The sequence below is a fragment of the Dermacentor variabilis genome, chromosome 6 (genome assembly GCF_050947875.1).
Source record: "Dermacentor variabilis isolate Ectoservices chromosome 6, ASM5094787v1, whole genome shotgun sequence".
In the NCBI taxonomy this organism is placed as follows: domain Eukaryota; kingdom Metazoa; phylum Arthropoda; class Arachnida; order Ixodida; family Ixodidae; genus Dermacentor; species Dermacentor variabilis.
The window spans coordinates 22,402,793-22,420,188 of NC_134573.1; the positions used below are offsets into that span (position 1 = coordinate 22,402,793).

General features: G+C 48.3%; 1 protein-coding gene across 2 annotated transcripts in view; it reads left to right on the forward strand.

Moving 5' to 3' along the window:
- LOC142584685 (medium-chain acyl-CoA ligase ACSF2, mitochondrial-like) overlaps positions 1–17,396 on the forward strand; it is a 390,428-nt gene that overhangs the window by 242,546 nt on the left and 130,486 nt on the right. For both annotated transcript variants that reach the window (XM_075694872.1, XM_075694874.1), the window contains one exon: positions 17,244–17,333. In XM_075694872.1, the coding sequence (XP_075550987.1) occupies positions 17,244–17,333 (90 nt within the window). The remainder of the gene's footprint in view (positions 1–17,243; positions 17,334–17,396) is intronic.

Genomic DNA, 17,396 nt, shown 5'->3' on the forward strand with positions numbered 1-17,396 from the left:
GTGCGCCTGTATCGATGAGTACGATGACAGGATAGCCATCAACATCAACGTCATGAAGGTTTTGGTTCGTGTGTAACGTGAGCAGAGGACTTGAGGGCAGGGTCGACAACGCAGCTTCACCTCCAGAAGCTGCAGTGCCTAGTTTTCCGGCTGGATCCGGGAGGCAATAGGTTACGGAGAGAAGCGATGGGGTTGGGGCGAACGAGACTGATGGCGTCGAGGTGAGAGCGAGCGGCTTTAGCGATGGTTCGGGGCGGGAGCATCAGCGGCAATGGGTTCATGGCGGGTGGCATAGTAACAGAAGGTCGAAATGGGCGGGAATTAGCGGTGGTGTATGTCCGAGGAGGTGGTGGCCATCGGTTGCGGCAGTGACGAGCGGCGTGGCCGATGCGACAGCAGTGCAAGCAGATCGGCCTGTCATCAGGGGTACGCCATTCGGACGGGTTGCGGCGAGATGTGGCAGAACAGGACTGCCAGGGACGAGCAGGGCTGCTAGAGAACTGGGGAACCGTGGCTGGAGACGATGAACATATGGAGTTGAGACCCATGTTCTCAAATTCCTGTCTGACGACGGCTTGAGTCAGTGCAAACGTGGTTGCTTGTGGATCAGGAGGCGTCGCGGAGAAATCTGGCAAACAGGCGGCCTCGAGCTCGCGGCGAACAATACGGGTTACGTCGTCACAGGGGGTGGTCTTGCGCGGTCGACCCTCACTTGTCGACGTAGCAGCAGTGTTGGGTAGCCGCGTGATGTGATGTGTGATGCGGCGGCTCTTAGCTTGTTCAAGGCGACGGCATTCTTTGATGATGGCATCAATAGTCGAGACGTGGCCGAAAACAAGCAAATTGAAAGCATCGTCGGCTATGCCTTTTAGCACATGCGACACCTAGTCTACTTCAGACTTAGTATCGTCAGCTTTGCGGCATAGAGCCAAGACGTCGAGGATGTATGAAACGTACGGCTCTGTAGATGTCTGAACACGAGACACAAGAGCCTTTCTCGCGGCAGCCTTGCGCCGAATGGGGTCGGTGAACACTTCCCTGAGCTTTTCTTCGAAACTGTCCCAACTGGTTATGTCCTCGTCATGCGTTTGGTGCCACACGCGTGGGGTGCCGCGGAGATAAAAGATGACATTGGCGAGCATGATCGTTGGTCCCACCTGTTATTAGCAGTTGCGTGTTCTTAGAGCTTGATCCATTCGTCAACGTCCTCTCCCTCCATGCCACAGAACACACCAGGGTCGCGATGTTAGGCAACCGTGATGATTGGAGCAGTCGGACAAGCCGAAGCTGTTGCAGAGGCGGGCTAGTCACCGGGAGGCATGGTGGCAAGCTCGATGTACCGACAACTCTGGAGTTCCGTGGTGAGGACGGCGATCGCTGACCTCCACGCGAATGTTACTTGTGGAAAGACATGGATGAAAGAGGCTATATAGAGGCTATTTACACAGGAGCCAGACCGCCAGGCTGACGTTGTTGTTGTTGTTGTGCTGAGTGGCCGTGGCAGACACACACAGAGGGGGATTGGCCATGAATCGGGTGGTTCAATTAGGTGCATAAAGATAATAATGATGACAAGGAAGTTAACAATTTGAGCGTTGGAGTTTAAAAGTAAGCGTTTTGTGTTGGGAGAAAAAAAGTAAGTAATCAGATGAAAACCGGGTATGAAAAAATAAATAAATAAATAATAATAATAATAATAATAATAATAATAATAATAATAATAATAATAATAATAATAATAATAATAATAATAATAACGATAGCAATTAATAATAGATAACAAATAATTGAAAGCTGTGGTTGGGAGGGAGAAGGATCAATCTAATATGGAAATCAATTGGTTTCAATGAGGTAATTTTGGATTGCCAAGCTAACATTTCTGTGGCTGAACCGAATAATGGAGGCTCCAAAAGTTAGGACCACAGGCACTGATAAAGTTAGACCAATAGAGTGAAGCGCGATTTTGAGTAGTCGTTTTCTTATAATAGAAACACGTCTGCAAGACAAGAAATTGTCTATTGTCTCCGCTTCACCACAGAATGAGCATTATGGTGAGGGGACCAGGCCAGAGGTAGAAGTTCAATGCAGGTATACGGCAGCACAGCTTCGTGATGGACACTTCAATTTTCCGTGTTCGGCAAAAATCTCTGTTCCAAGGTTGTAGGAGATGTCCGTAATCCACAGAATTAGAAATTGGGAGCCTGATACTGTCTGTATGATGACACTCCTGCGAAATTTAGGAGCAGTAACATAAGCAGTCAAAGGGCAGCAAGGGAGAATCGGTCCCCTTATCGATGCCTTGGCCACAGATCTGCAATTTCATTAACGATTATTCCTTTATGGCCAGGCACCCAAATCAAACGCACGCTTCTCGAGCAACCAGGCACCAATGAATGAAATCTCATCACGCGAGAATCACTAGAAGCAGTAAGGGATGAGCACAATGATAACGAATCAGTGACTGTCACGGCTTACGTAGTTGATGGTCCTAATTTGCGTAATGCCAGCACCACAACCATGAATTCGGCTAAAAAGATTGGTATGAAATCTGGCAGCCGAATAGAAAATGTCAATCGAGAATCGGGGAAATATTCCTTCACCTAACTTTTCTTAACATTGTGAAGCATCTGTAGCAATTATAACGTTTGTTTGAAGGTTTTTCGTATGATCTTGTAATATACCTTCTAGAATACGCTGTGGAAGTAATTTTGCATTATTAGGAAAAATGTCATCGAATTGAATATCCGTTGCAACAGCTGTGTCGGGAATAGGAAGTATATCGTATATGCACACGCCCAAAGAGCCAAGTAATTTTTGCACGAATATAATTTGCGGAGTATGTAGTCGCGTCCAGATGACAGCGAAAAACAATGGAGGTTGTGAAATAAATATTTATTGGGGATGACGCAGCGGTGATTCATAAATCCGTAAGAACATCTTCACCGTCAAAAGCCGCAACCTGCACGAAAGTGGAGGGACACGGTCCTCTAGATAAAGAATAGAATTTGCTACAAATTTAGGAAGACCTAAACACAAGCGTAATGCTTCTCGTTCTAAGAGGATTAGAAGACGGGACATGTAGGCTGGAGCACTAGAGAAGAGCACGCAACCAAATTCTGATACAGGGCGAACGTACATACGATATATCATTAGGAGTGTATCCCTTCTCGATCCTGTTCGACGACTGCTCAGCCTACGCAATATGCCAATTGCACAGGTACCTTTCCCAGTCACATGATCTATGTGTGAGCGCCAGTTCAGAGAGGCGTTATAAATAATTCAGAGGTATTTAACAGATTCCACCTGTGGCATGTCTTAAAGGTGGTAAGACAATGACATCTGCACTATGTCACGTATCGGAAAAACGAGAACAGCACATTTGCTGGCATTGAGTGTCAAGTGACTAACATCTAACCACCTCTCCAGATCATAAAGGTAAGTTTGCAGTCGCTGGTATAGCGTGTGGATGCCGTTTGCAGATGCAAGAACGCAATATCATCTGCGTAAGCACAAGTAGTTATTTCTTGATGACAAGTAGTGTGTTCATGAGAATATTAAAAAGCAGCGGGCAAAGAACTCAGCCTTGCGGTACGCCTCTCGTTTGTTTGTGTTTAGAAGAAACGCCGCTTTCGTCGAAATAGAATTCTTTTTCACCTAAGAATGACTGAATCCATCCTACTATATACCCAGGAACACCACAGGAAGTTAGCCAATTGATCAATACAGTGTGCTCCACAGTGTCGTAAGCTTTAGCGATATCGAGCGTCACCAAGCCAGCGTATTCCTTATGACGTCGAGCGAGTTGTATTCGGCTTTCTAAGTCGTCGTGGGCGTGCCAGATGGAGCAGCCGGCCCTAAAACCAATCTGACAGGGACTAAGAATGGAATTATCATTAATAAATTTCATGATACGACGGTGAAGAACCCTCTCAATGAATTTTACTACGTTTGATGTAAGCGCAATGGGCCTAATGTTCTCCAATACATTCTTGTTCTTAAGCATCAATATGACTTTGGCGAGCTTCCAGTGCAACTGAATCCAAGCATATTTAATTGAATAATTCACCAGGTCTAAAGGAACGTTAGGCGATTGCTGTAACAATATTTTTAATATTGCATTTGTGACATCATCAGGGCTAGGGGCTGAATTCGGTAAACCTAGTGCAGTCTCATTTAGTCGCACGACAGCTATCTCTGGTGTCCGTCACTTAGGAGTCTGCCAGCACTTTGTCTTCTCCTCTCCGTAACGTGATCCGTGAAGAGGTCGCGGAAGCGCTGCCGGCTGTTCGCCAGCAGGAGGTCGTAACTACACCGGTCACTTATGCTACGGTTGCTGCAATGGCCCCTCGCACTGTGCCCATGCGTCACTTCCAGCAGTCTGTGCACCTCCCTCCCCTTCCCGTCCCCTGGACCACCACTGCCGTCGCTAACCCGTGGCGTACGCCGGACTATCACCCTATATGCTTCGCATGTATATATCCCGGTCAAGTCGGAACGTTCTGCCGCCGCCGATCGCAGGCGTTCGATGACGATCGCCGAGCGCCCTATGTGCCGCCTGATTCAAATGCACATTACGGACCCTTCGACCCATCACCAGCTCGCTCCCTGACTGGTCGCCGTCCTCGGTTCGAACGCCTCCGATCCCCCCCCTCCCCACGTCGGCGATCGCTTTCTCCTATGTGTCGACGACCCGTCTCTAAAGAAGAGGGAAACTACACGACGCAGTTCCTGAGGCAAGAATTGCATAAGTGTCGACATGCTGAAGTCCTCCTCTTTTACCTGCCAATGACATTGATGTGTTTATCGAACATGTCGCTATAGTCGCCGTTGTCGATACCGGTGCCGCTATTTCAGTTATGGATGCCAGGGTTTCCGGTTCGCTTCGTAAAGTTACGGTGCCTCTGTCTGGATTGTGGCTTCGAACGGCGAGTGCTCAACCCATTTGCCCTACCGCTGCTTGTACTGCCCGTGTGACCATACAGGACGTTTTGTACACGATTGAATTCATAGTTATTTCATCGTGCTCCCACGCCGTTATTCTAGGATGGGATTTTCTCTCATGCCACAATGCCATCATCAATTGCGCTCGGGCTGAGATTCAACTTTTCCACCTTGGTGACCTGGCCTCCGTTGATGCTCATCCTGCCGCTAAAATTGTCGTGACAGAAGACACCTGTATTCCCCCGTGCTCTTCAGCATTCGTACCAGTCTTCTGTAGTACCATATCCGACGGGACGGTCTTCTTCATGCCCTCTCCTCACTTTGTTACCAGAAAAGCGCTTCCATTGCCCTTTGCAGCTCTAGACCATGCAGTCGGTGTCAGCATGATGCCCATTTACAATATTCTTTCATCGCCCTTATCAATGCTCCGCCGCGAATGCCTTGGTTACGTCGAGTCGGTCGATTCAACAGGAATTGTCTGCGTCCTCGACGAAGTGCCGTCCATGAACTCAGCACCCTCTCCGTACCCAATTCAACATGGACTGGTGTGTTCAGCCTATTCATCGGCGAAGATATGACGCATTCGCAGCGATCTCAACTTCTCGCAATCCTTCAGCACTTCCGCCGTTCTTTCGACGTTGCGCAAACAGCTCTTGGCCGTGCATCGATGGTGGAGCATTACATCGACACTGGCTCTCACTCACCGCTGCGACAAAGACCATATCGCCTGTCCGCTACGGAACGTCGCGTCATTGCAGACCAGGTTGATGACATGCTCCGTCGAGGCATCATTCAACCTTCCCAAAGCCCTTGGGCCTGTCCCGTGGTCCTCGTCACAAAAAAAGACGGTTCCATCTGCTTCTGTGTTGATTTTCGATGGTTGAGCAAGATAACGCTGAAAGAGGTCTACCCATTACCACGAACTTATGATGCTCTGGACTGTTTGCAGGGAGCCGAGTTCGTTTCTTCGCTCGATTTGCGGTCAGGCTACTGGACGGTTCCGATGGCAGAGACCGATCGCCCGAAAACTGCCTTTGTCACAGCAAACGGCTTGTATGAATTCACCGTCATGCCTTTCGGTATTTGCAACGCACCTGCTACGTTCAAAACAACGATGGATAGTGTTCTGCGTGGCCTCAAATGGAAAATATGTCTTTGCTATCTTGACGACATTGTGGTGTTCGCCCCTGATTTCGCAACGCACCTGCTCCGCCTCAAACACGTACTGACTTGCTTGACCAACGCCGGGTTGCAATTTAACCGGAAGAAGTGTCGATTTGCTTTTCGTCAGCTCACAATTTTAGGCCATGTCGTGTCAAAGGAGGGCATTCGCCCGGATCACGAGAAGCTATGTGTGGTTACTGCGTTCCCAAAACCTACCTCTATGAAAGAGCTACACAGTTTTATCGGCCTCTGCTCTTACTTCCGGTGATTCGTTCGAAACTTTGCGTCAATTATATCGCCTCTCACGCAGCTCCTTGGTGACGCTAGAGATCTCTCATCATGGTCTCCAGCGTGTGACGACGCCTTCACAACTTTGCGCTGTCTTCTCATGAAACCACCCATTGTTCGCCATTTTGACCCTCAAGCGCCAACTGAAATCCACACCGATGCAAGCGGTGTAGGTTTTGGCGCTGTGTTTGCACAGCGTCAACCTGGCCACACAGAATTCGTCGTCGCATACGCGAGTCGCACGTTAACCAAGGCGGAGACAAATTACAGCGTTACAGAAAAGGAGTGTTTGGCCAATGTGTGGGCGCTTGCCAAGTTTCGCCCATATTTATACGGCTGATCGTTTGACGTAGTGACCGACCATCACGCACTATGTTGGCTGTCGACGTTCAATGATCCAGCGGGCCGCCTTGCCCGCTGGGCATTGCGAATCCAAAGTATGACGTCCGCGTGGTTTACCGTTCCGGGCGAAAGCACTCTGACGCTGACGCGCTATCCCAATCACCGCTTCCCCCGAAGGCCAGTAACGACTCCTCCTGCGAGTGCACATTATCCTCTTTGGACGTTGAAATATCGGTGCTGCATAGCGTAATGATCCCTGGACTGCATCTCTGCTCGACCTTCTATCGGATACGTCGAAAGTTCCGGCGTCACGTGCGCTTCGGCGCCAAGTTCCTCATTTTGTGATTCGAGACCAGCTACTATATCGATGCAACTATGCCCCAGAGGGACGCACCTGGTTACTCGTCATTCCCAGAATCTTGCGACCAGAGCTCTGCTCCTCGTTCCACGTCTACCCTCAGTGTAGCCATGCGGTAGTCTTTAAGGCCTACGAAAGACTTCGATTCCGCTATTACTGGCGGGGAATGTACAATTTTGTTCGAAAGTTCGTCCGCTCTTGTCATGAGTGCCAACGCCTCAAAGCGCCACCGCACAACTCCGCGGGTGAACTCCAGCCTTTACAATGCCCATCCCGGCCCTTTTATCGTGTGGGCATAGATCTCTACGGGCGAGTTCCGTTGACTCCTACCGGCAACAGGTGGATAATCGTTGCGGTAGACCACTTTACCCGTTATGCGGAGGCTGCTGCTCTACCAAAGGCTACAGCGCAGGTGGTCGCCAATTTCATACTTCGCCGTTTTTTTTTTGGTCATAGAGGTCCACGTGAACTTTTAAGCGACAGAGGCTGCGCCTTCTTATCTGAAGTCATCGAACAACTGCTTGCTGAATACGCTATTGTTCATCGTAAATGCACTTCTTATCACCAACAGACTAACGGTACCACGGAACGCTTTAATCGAACTCTTGGAGACATGCTCGCCATGTAAGTTTCACCTGATCACTGTTACATCGATCACTGATCACTGTTACAGTGACCTAGTTCTTCCGTTTGTCACCTACGCCTACAACACCGCGACTCAGGCCACTGCCAGATTCTCACCCTTTTACCTTCCTTACGGCCGTCATCCTTCGCACGCAATCGACACCATTCTGCCCTACTGGCCGGACCCATCTGAATGCCTGAGGATCTCGGAAGCCGCCAGACACCCCGAGGAATGTCGCCAGATGGCCCGCCGATTCACCTCGGACGACCAGCACCGTCAAAAAGCCGTTCACCATACCCAGAACTCGACTCCCACTTTGCTCCCGGGCGCCCTCGTCTCGTTGTTAGTGCCAGACCGCACGCGTGGGCTCGCTTCAAAACTCCTTCCGATGTACGACGGGCCATACCGCGTTCTCAAGAGAACATCACCCTTTATTTACCTGGTTGAGGCGCTAACGCCGCCGTCCGACGTGCGTCGTCGTAACCGCGAAGTCGTTCCCATTCAGCGTCTCAAGCCGTATCACCTTTCTGCCGTCCTTCCAGAAAACTAAGTCACCAGGATGACTCCTTTATTTCCGCTGTGCCATTGTGAGGAAGATAACAAACGTGCGCACACAGTCAGCAGCATCGGCAGCATCAAGCGCGCAGCAGAGGCTCGGGAACTGCTCGGTGTATCCTAGAACCGGCGATCGCTAAGAACCCCAATAAATCTCCTTTATAAGCGATATATATATATATATATATATATATATATATATATATATATATATCTGTGACATCACGGTCATCAGTGGTCCTAGAGGCACATACGCACGTAACAAGTGACGCATATCTGCCCACATTTCTACGTTGCGCTATCATTGGGTCCCCTACTGAAAGTGCTAGAAATATACCAAATACGCCAAAGTGGTGGTAAATCGCTAAGAAACGCCTTCTCTTGAAAATTACTGTCTTCGTTGTTTAGTGCTTGTACAGTCACGCGGTTTCACCCACGTCGCTAGATTGATTTATGGATTCCCAGGCCAATACGTCCTACAATAGTAGAAGCTCCTCGCGTGACGTTTTCAATTGCATTGAGAAATTATGCGTGCGTCTGGTAGGAAATACATATTTAACTGAGCTTCATATATCAATGTTTCCTGTGACGACATCGGAGAAGACTACGGGATTACTTGTTTCCTTGGACACACGTTGCAAGGCGTGTCGAAATGCCGATAGTATATTGATCACTGCATGACGGATTGTTGGGTTGCAATATTGTTTTTACAGTTTGAACAACGAAAATTAAAAGAAAGTGATGGAAACTCATTCAGTCACCGTATGGTTGATTTATATGGCAAAAGACGAAACCGTAAAATTCAATCTAGGATACGATAGGGATAACTTTAATAAAGTGCCGGCAAACGACGGTTTAACGCGTCGTGACGCTGGCCAAGCGTCGACCCGGGGTTATCGCAACAGGGATTAGCGACAGGGGCCAACAGTCGACCCGGGATTAGCACAACAGATGGAGCAGCAGGAAAGACTGACGAAAACGCGAGCGGGCAGGCTGATACTCAAAGCAATAGGGACAGAACCCAATAGTTCGATGAACCTGAAGGAGGCTGAGGTAGAGTTGAGCGCGGACCTTACAGACGCTATCAGAACCACCCTCCTCCCGAGAAACATGCACCCGGAACACAATCTTAGCACGAGAAAAGTGAGAGCGAAAGCTTTGTTGAAAGAAATTGAACAGATAGGACAACAGGCGGCCCTCGTAGACGCTGCCTGGGCCAATGGCAAAGAGGCCTACACCGCCGTGGTGGTCGACAGCCAGGGCGAGGTACGGGACGCCGTCACCATCTTCACTAAGGATTCCACGGTGGCAAAGGAAGCCGCGATTGCTCTAGCCATCAGGAACCGTAAATGGTCTTTCATTTATAGCAATTCCAAAGCAGCAATTAAGAGCTTTGACAAAGGCTATGTCGCTCGGACTGCGGCTAAAATTATCGACAAGGTCGAACCTATCAAAACTGAAATCCGATGGTTTCCTGCACATATGGACAAGTGGATGAGACTCGGCTCAAACTCAGGGAGGTGACGAACGACCTGGCACGAGAACTTGCATGCCGTGCAGGTCAGAACCAAACCGATGCCCACTACCATTTTGGGGAGCATAAATATAATTTACTAGGTTACAATGACGTCATTAAATATTACTGCTCGGGGCGTAGGCAATTCCCACTGCCACACGTAATGTTTAACAGGGCTCAGGCAGTCACGCTACGACGTTCACTGCAAACCGGGACGTACCCCACTCCGTATTTTATAAATAAAATTCACCCCGAAAGAGAAATTAGGAAATAATTTAACGCGTGCGGTGGCATCATCGACATCAGACACATGCTGGCGGGCTGTCCCGCGACTTCGCCGACCCCGAAGACAAATTGCTGTACTGGCACAAGATGATATCAAGCTCTTCATATCAAGATCAACTACGAGTTGTCGGGAGGATCCACGATGGCGCCATAAGGCTCGGCCTGACGGTGCCGACGTGGACTCGGCCCGCCTCGGTCTGAAAAGACCGGGCTTCAGGACTCTAATAAAGTTTTGTGAATAAATGAATAAGTCGTCGTAATAAAGTTAAATAGGAGGTATCAATAAAGGCACTTCAAGCCTGAAAAGGCGGTAGTGCAACAAAAAAAAAGAACGGAGACGAGACGACAAGGAGGAGCGCTGAACTTTCAACAGCATTATTGTGATTGATTCACGAATACACATGCTGTCAGAGCCAGGGTTAATTCTCTGCGAATGCGTCAACATGCCAGCTCTTTGTCTGAAACGTCCCGCATTCAGACAAAGAGCTGGCATGTTGACGCATGCGCAGAAAGCGACCCCTGGCTGGGTCAGCACGTATATTCGTCAATCGTTCACAATAATTCTATTGGAAGTTCAGCGCTCCTCCATTTCGTCTCGTCCCTATTCGCGTCTTTTTTTCGCTGCCTGCTTTTCAAATATGCACCAACACATCCGATTCGCCACATTAATGAAGTAGTACAAGCCTATGCTCGAATCTCCAGTGACGATGATGAAGAAATCTAACAGTTTAAGGAAGATATTGAATTAGCGATGAGAAAGGTGTAAGCTCAGTATTTATAGTGATGGGCGAATTCAATCCAAAAGTGGGGGAAAAGCAGGCTGGGGAATGAGCAGTTTCAAATTACGGGAATAATTCTAGGAAACAATAGGAATGTTGGAAGAATTCACGGAAAGGAATAGACTCCGAATAATGAATACTATTTCCACCAAGGGCAGTAACAGGACGTGGACCTAGGAAAGCGCGTGCAGAGATGCAAGAAATGAAATAGATTTCATAATATCTGCCAATCCCAGCCTAGTGCAAGATGTAGAAGTGTTAGGTAGGCAAAAGTGCGGTGATCGCAGATTGGTGACGTCTACGATTTCTTTCAAGTTGAAGAGAAAAAGAGTAAAGCTATTCAAGAAGAAACAAGCAAACCTATACGCAATACGTGTAAAAGTGGAGGAATTCAGGCTGGTACTTGCAAACAAAAATGCAGCTTGAGAACAGGAAGATGAAGTTAACAGGTAGGTAATGAATGAAACCGTTACTAGGTTGATTTATGAAACAGCAATTGAAGCGGGAGGTAAGGCACCAAGCAAGCAGGAAGGAAGCTCTCGCAAGTAAGAAAGGACATAATAAACAAACAACTAAGCATGAAATTATCCAACTCATGATGCGATATATAAATCGTTGAACTCTCAAAACTTATCAACGAGAAGAAAGTAATGGATATTGGAAGTTCTAATCTCGGAAAGAATGCGGAAATAGCAAAAAATGGCCGCACCACGAAATCAGTGAGAATAAAACCTGGCATAGGACAGTGCAAGAAGTTTGTAGTGAAAGACAAGGAGGGTGATGTCCTCAACAATTTCGATGATATAGTACAATCAGCTGAACAATCTTATACTGCGCTGTACAGTACCGGCAGAAGCTACGCTACCGTTTGCCGCATGAAATTACCTAACTCATGAGATCAGATATAAATCGTTGAAGTGTCAAAGGGGTCAGCAAAGAGACACAACCTGTCCAATCCTATGCACTGCATGCTTAGACGTACTCAGCAGTTTGACTGGGAAGCCTAAGGAGTGAGGATCTACATGAATATTTTAGCCACCTTCGGTTAGCCAATGACGTTGTCCTCTTCAGCAGCACTGGGGACGAATTACAATAAATTAGTGAGGACGTTAGCCGAGAAAGTGCAAGAGTTCGGCTGCAAATTACTATGCATAAGACAATGTCCAATATCTTGACAGGAGAACAAGGATTAAGGACAGGCAGTTAGCGTCTAGAATCTGTACACGTGTATGCTTATCTCGGTAAATTACTCACATGGGACCCCGGCATTCAGAAGAAAATTTAGAGAAGAGGAATTGAAGGGTAGTTACAGCCCAGCGCCCGTGTATGTCCTTTCCTTGTGTGCGTGTACGCGTCAGATGCAAGTGTGCTGTATCAACATCATGGCTCAACAACTAGCCCACCCGTATCTTTTACACAACAAGGAGGAGTATTTTAATGATTGGAAAATGTAGAGAGGTCGGCCGGATATTGGAGCACCTGGCCTGCTACTCTACGTACTGGAAGGGGAAGAGGGGAAGAAAAAGGGTCACAATGGGGGATGATAATGGGAGGAACGAAGTGAAGGACACATTACACAACTGGTATCACAGGCGTGAGTCCAGGCCCGTGTCACCTAGGAAACGTGAAAATGCACGCATTGTCTCTGTCGTCTGCCAACTCTGTGGCCATGCGCCTAGCAAGAGGTCCTCGGACAGTGGTCCATTTTGTAAATGTCTCAATGTATCTGCCATTGTCAGTCTTTCGCGCGCATACTCAGGGCACACCACGAGCACATGTTCTATAGTCTCTACAGTACCGCACACTGAACAATCCGGGGAGTCAGTCCGTCCAATAATGTGCAAACATTTGCGCGTGAAGGCGACGCCTAATCGCAGTCTGTGTATCAGGCATGCATGAGGGCGAGGAATTCCACGCAGAATAGGAAATTTCATATCGGGATCCAGCTTTTTAAGGCGGACGTGACGAGCGTCTAGCTGGGCCCAGTATCTACTCGTCGCACTCTTCATTAATTCCGACAGGAGGCATGTGATGTCCGGTCTGGAGAATGGCACTACAGTTGGCAGGTGATTGCGTCTTGCTGCAGCATAGGCCATCTCATTACCGTTGAGTCCACAGTGTCCCGGGATCCATTGGAACACTATGCGGTGGTGTTTTTCTTGAGCGCATGAAAGTAGCTCGGTGATCTGCAGTGCCAGAACCTGATATGCGGTGTGGCGCAGGAAGCATCCCAAAATTTGCAGCGCGGGTTTTGAGTCCGTGAAAAGGCACCACTCTTGAGGTCTTTCCCCACAGATGTGGCGAATCGCTTCCCGAATAGCCACAAGCTCTGCAGCGGTTGATGTAGAATTATGGTCTAGTCTGAAACCTCGAGTCATCTGTTGGGCTGGTATCACCACAGCTGCTGTCGATGCCTTTGGTGACGCGGAGCCGTCTGTGTAAACATGAACATATGTCTGGTATTCTGACCAGATGTACGCGAGAGTAAGTTGTTGTAGTCCACTGACGGGAACCAATGATTTCTTTAGTATGGCGGGGACATGTACGCATACGGAAGGTTGAACCATCCTCCATGGTGGTTTGACGAGGTGATATGGAAGGGCATAGCCTGATGTTATGTGGGGTAGATACGGCAGGTAATACGGCAGGTAATACGGCAGGTAATACTAGATTCTCACTGGGACTTTATCACTGTCGTTGAAAGGTAAAGTGTACAATCACTGCATTCTACCGGTGCTAACATATGGGGAAAAAACTTGAAGGATAACAAAGAAGCTTCACAAGAAGTTAAGGACCGCACCAAGAGTGACGCAGCAAAATGTGTTAGGCGTAACGTTAAGAAACAGGAAGAGAGTGGGCTGAATCAGAGATAAAACGGGCATAGTTGATATTTTAGTTCACATTAAGAAAAAAAATGGAGCTGGACGGGCCATGTCATGCGTAGGGTAGACAACCGGTGGATCATTAGAGTTACATAATCAGTGCCAAAGGAAGGGAAGCGCTGTCAGGGACGGCACAGAACTAAGTGGAGTCAAAAAATTGATAATTGCAAAAATGCTGTTTCGTGTGCGTGAACACAGCTGTCAGAAGCGCCCTCTTCATGGTTAAATACGATAAGCAGACGAACAACCCACGCAGCGTATTGCGCCTTGAGACTCCGTTTTGTGATGAATTTGATCGCGCTATTTTCTTGAAAAGGGCGGGTAGTGTGGCGTATGGGTGCACAAATTGCTACGCAGGCAAACGGTGGACGAGACTATTTCGGTTTCCGTCTGAGAAGAGCTAACCGGAGAGGAAAGCAGCATGGATAGGCGACGGCCAGAGATGCCATCACATCACACAACTTGCTCGCTCCTCACAGAGCCGGTTCTCATCGCGCTACTTGCGCCTTCTGAATTGTCGTATGCCAGCGCCGCGAGATTAAATCGGCCTGCAAGCTTCGAGACGCTCTTAAACGGAGCCGCAAATTCCCGAAAATATGGAAAGCTCAATATGGACGAGGACGGACAGCGCTTGCGGAAGCGATGTCACTCAGTTGTTGCTGAGATGTAATTATAATAAATATTATAAAGTGATCTTGAAAGTGCGCCTCATATGAGAGTCACTGCCCAGTACTACGCCACTGAAGTGATCGGAAAACGCCACCCAAGGCCAGTTGGTGTCTCCGAAGGTCTCCGCGCAGCGACCACCGTGCGACGGAGTTCGCCTGGTTTGCTCTTTTCTTCCGACGGTGTACAGATATACAAATGTTTTCATTTAGCCTCTTAATATTCATGCATGTGTTAAAGAGTTCAAAAAGAACTATGCGTTAAATTGTTAGCAGAGGCTTTTTCGTAACCGGCGACATTCACGGCCAGTGAGCGAGGCGTATACCGTCTTCATCGGTGGCAGTTAGTGCATGCAGTCGAGAGAACGGCGCGCAGTTTGATACTTTCACGTATTTGCCGTGCGCGAAAAAGGACTGTCGTAATAAAAAAAACAGCTCTGCGATACATTGCTTTGTAGCACATGGGCCTTATTAGTACGGTAAACTTTCCTAAGCGGAACATCACGCTCGGCCCGCTGACTGTCGGCAGCCGCCATCGCTCGAGTCGGTAGGCCTAGCTCCCGGTTGTCGAAACAGAAGCCGGCGGTGTTTGCAATGAAAACGCCGTGAGTCATAAATCATTTATATTCCTGAGCATTTTAGCGTTTGGTTCAGCGCTCTGTTCCTTTATCTTGCCGGCTTGGTTTGTCTCTTCCTTTGTATGTTGCACTGTACCAGTACTAGATTGGATAATGATGTCGCGGTTAAACTAACATAGAGTTGGTTCTCTTTATACTATGTCGACAGCGAAGAGCAAAGCAGGCGAGCCGCCTTACGTGGTGGTTGCTTAGCGCGACCTTGCTGCGAAACCGAGTGTGGACAATCGGCGACTCATCGGCAGTCTGTTTCGACGGTCTGCATTCCGCGCTTTGTTTAAGGAGTGCATGTCGCTCGCACCAGTCCCGTGCGGACGTTAGCAGCCTCCGAATATACGATATTTTTAATGTAATGTTTTTCCTACAATACCGAGCCTCCATGAGCCTGGCGAACAGTAGGAGTTTGAGAAGCAGGTACTCCCACACGCGATCAGTTTGAACAGTACGCTCCGAGAAGTCGCAGGCCCATGTCATGTATGAAACTGGAACGGATATCGGCGTCTTCAATTATTTTTGGCACAGTGAACACACGCGGCTGCCGCGGCCAGATGGAAGCCGAGATATGAAACTCGCGTTCTAACCACGCCGAACGCTGCAGCTTCGCCTTTTCTGGTGACGCTCACCATTTTGTAAACCGTCAATTAGGAACTTTGCTGGCGCAAGTTCTAATGAGCTAGCGCAGGACAGGAGTAATTGAAGATCCCAGTGAGAGGCCTTCTTCCTGCAGTGGACACAAAAATAGGCTGATGATACTGGTGATGATGAATGCTCCATTTGCTAGCATTGATTTTGGCCATCTGCTGGCAATGTATTTCTTAAAATAGTTGTGCTTCACATTTTCTAGCATTTTCTTAAATATTTTCAGCCACTCCGCCATTTCTGTAGCAGAGAAAAATACTGCGCCTGGAAAGTGCTCTCACACTGCTAGCTCATATGCTATGCTTAGTCAGTGGAAGAATTTAAACGAAACTTTAAGTAAATCTTAAAGACAGGATAAGAAAAAGGAGGGTGAATAGTTGTGTCTCTCCACTTCAAGACTGGGGAATTCCAATGCCACGTTAAATAATGCGTTGTCCTTATCGGCAGGAGGTCGCTATGCGCGCTCCAGGGAGTGCCTGCCAAAGCGCATAAAGCACCTGCGCAAGCGGAGATTTCGTAGCTAAGAGCGCGTTTTCATTAATACTACTGGAGGGGCATACTGTAAAAGTCGACCTAGTCTATTTCGGCAGCTGTTGTGCTGATTGGATGACGCTTTGCCAGCAAGGAGGAGACGAGCGGCCCTAGCCAATCAACGGCGGCTGAAATGGAAAGTCCACAAGGTGGACTCTTACAAAATCCTCCCCCCCCCCCTTCATATTTAAGTTTGACGACTCATATTTTATAGCGAAGTTGTATATGGCTAGCTGATTCGTTCGTCCGTCCGTCTGTTGCCTGTACACCGAAAACTCCGCTGGCGCAACCTCATGCGCATGCGCGAAAGAAAAAGAGAAAGAGAGGCGCGCGATTGGCTGCGCGAGCAGTGGCGTCGTTGCTCTCCGTCGGAACAGGCGTGAGCGGTAGTTTCTACACAGCTCCCAAACGGGTAGGCCACGCGTCATACAACCCCTGAGTACCAGGCAGCTTTTGCTCAGTACCGCCGCTAGCAGAACTGGGAACGAGCTCGTCCATGCCGTGCTGGTACTGCAAACCGGGCACAAGGGCGGGCTTGTGCAGCCGAGTGCAAGCAACAACTGCGTACCGAGGATCCGGCATGAGCCGTCGGGATTAACCCAGTGAGAAACACTGGGGCCGCACGTTCCAGCTTAGCTGGTTAACCATCTGTACGGAGTGCTTTGGCGGGGATCTTTTATATTACATTTACCACGATTACCTAGTTTGCTCCAACGCAAATATCTTGATAAATTACACAATGCTTTTGTTTTTGCACTAGCGCAATATTTTTCCCTGAGAAATTCTGTTCTTGCCTCATGTTTCTTAATGGCATGTCCATAAGCACACCTTTCTCCTCGTGAAAAATTACGCTCCGTATCTAAAGACTTCTTTTTGAAAGGGAATTGCAAACAGGAATAATTGATATAGTGATAAATATTGCACTATTTGTCGTTTTCGTGCTCTGCTCAGCATTTACTTTTTTTCCTTATTTATGAGCGTCCACACTCATCCGAATGGCACGCATGACGATTGGACGCTGCATCTGTCTACACGCAGATGCACTACTATACAGGGAACGCCCACTCTCTACCACGACTTGCTCGACTGCCCGGAACTCGAAAGCCGGAATATCAGCAGCCTGTGCGAAGGGTAGAACCTTTTTCTGTATTTTTTTTTATTACGCTGATGAATTACCGCGTAAACTGCGGG